The 1,630-nt window shown below is 41.0% G+C and overlaps 1 protein-coding gene across 1 annotated transcript; it reads left to right on the top strand.

The window, feature by feature from the left end:
• The first annotated feature begins 342 nt into the window (after positions 1 to 342).
• Positions 343 to 1,414, top strand: LOC143588328 (putative mitochondrial protein AtMg00860). Its single transcript, XM_077069361.1, has 2 exons — positions 343 to 523; positions 840 to 1,414. The coding sequence occupies exons 1-2, from the start codon at positions 343 to 345 to the stop codon at positions 1,412 to 1,414; spliced, it is 756 nt and encodes a 251-aa protein (XP_076925476.1).
• Positions 1,415 to 1,630: the final 216 nt, after the last annotated feature.

Raw genomic sequence — 1,630 nt, 5'->3', positions numbered from 1 at the left:
AAGTCACAAACAGTAAAACTATCTCGATTGATTCAGTGATTCGTGGTTGCAGCCTAAATCTCAATGACTATGATTTCTCCATCGACCTTATTTCTATGCAATTCGGGAGCTTCGTATCATAGTTGGCATGGATTGGTTAGCTCAACACCATGCCGAAATCATGTGTTTTGAAAAGTATATTCGGATTCCTCTTCATGACGATCGAATTTTTCGTATTTTCGGTGAAAAGCCTTCCAAAGGGCTCAAACTTATGTCGTGTACCCAAGCCCAAAAATACTTACGTAAAAAGTATGTGGCTTTCCTTGCCAACGTCGTGGAAAAGAAACCAGAAAAGACATTCCAATGGTTCGTGATTTTTCTGAAGTTTTCCCTGACGATGTTTCTGGTTTACCTCTTACTCGTGAAGTAGAGTTTCGTATTGATCTCGTGCTTGGTGTGAATCCTGTCACCAAAGCTCCATATCGTCTTGCACCTACGAAAAATGCAAGAACCGGCGAGTCAACTCCAAGAACTCTCCAGCAAGGTTTTCATTCGCCCAAGTTCATCACCTTGGGGCGCACCTGTTCTTTTTGTTAAAAAGAAGGTTAGTTCCTTTCGAATGTGTATCGACTATCGTGAACTCAACAAACTCACAATTAAGAACCATTACCCTTTTCATAGATTTGATGACCTTTTTGATCAACTTCAAAGCGCATATTTTTTTTCAAAAATCAATATTCGTTCGGGTTATCACCAATTGCGAGGTCATGAGGATGATATACCAAAAACCGCCTTTTGAACTCGCTACGGTCATTACGAGTTTATGGTTATGCCATTCGGCTTGACCAATTCACCTGCAGTATTTATGGACCTCATGAACCGCATGTGTAAGCCTTATCTTGATAAGTTTGTGACCGTGTTCATCGAAGACATCCTCATTTACTTGAAATCTAAAGTTGAGAATGAAAAGCATCTACATGATATCCTTGAATTATTGAAGAAAGAGCAACTTTTTGCCAGGTTTTCCAAGTGCGAGTTTTGGCTAAACGAAGTCGAATTCCTTGGTCACATCATTAACGAAAAAGGCATTCATGTCGACCCTGTTAAAATCGAAGCTGTTAAAAACTGGAAGACTCCGACTTCACCCACGGAAGTTCGATCCTTTCTTGGTCTTGCCGGCTATTACCACCGTTTCATTTTGAAATTTTCAAAGATTGCTTTGCCTCTCACCGCCTTAACTAATATGAGTAAACCTTATGAGTGGGGGGCTAAGCAAGATGAAGCCTTCCAAACCTTAAAGCGTATGCTTTGCAAAGCTCCTATCCTAGCCCTTCCCGAAGGAAACGAGAATTTTGTTGTCTATTATGATGTCTCAAATCAAGGTCTTGGTTGCGCTATCATGCAACGAGGCAAGGTTATCGCCTGCGCGTCATGACAACTTAAGGTTCACGAGAAGAATTATACGACACACGACCTTGAGCTTGGTGCTGATGTATTCGCGTTGAAAATATGGAGACACTATTTGTATGGAACGAAATGTGTGGTATTCACCCACCACAAGAGCCTCCAACACATTTTCGACCAAAAAGATTTAAATATGAGGCAACGACGATGGGCCGAACTCCTTAGCAACTACAATTACGAAATACAT

The sequence above is a fragment of the Bidens hawaiensis genome, unplaced genomic scaffold (assembly GCF_021521415.1).
Source record: "Bidens hawaiensis isolate Kalapana, Puna unplaced genomic scaffold, B.hawaiensis_p1.1 tig00036318_1, whole genome shotgun sequence".
Taxonomy (NCBI): Eukaryota; Viridiplantae; Streptophyta; class Magnoliopsida; order Asterales; family Asteraceae; genus Bidens; species Bidens hawaiensis.
This window is presented reverse-complemented; position numbering and strand designations above follow the sequence as displayed.

Coding starts and splice junctions, on each gene's coding strand:
- LOC143588328 (XM_077069361.1), top strand. CDS start 343: ATGGTTCGTGATTTTTCTGAAGTTTTCCCTGACGATGTTTCTGGTTTA. Junction 524..839: donor TCCAAGAACTCTCCAGCAAG/GTTTTCATTCGC, acceptor ATTCACCTGCAG/TATTTATGGACCTCATGAAC.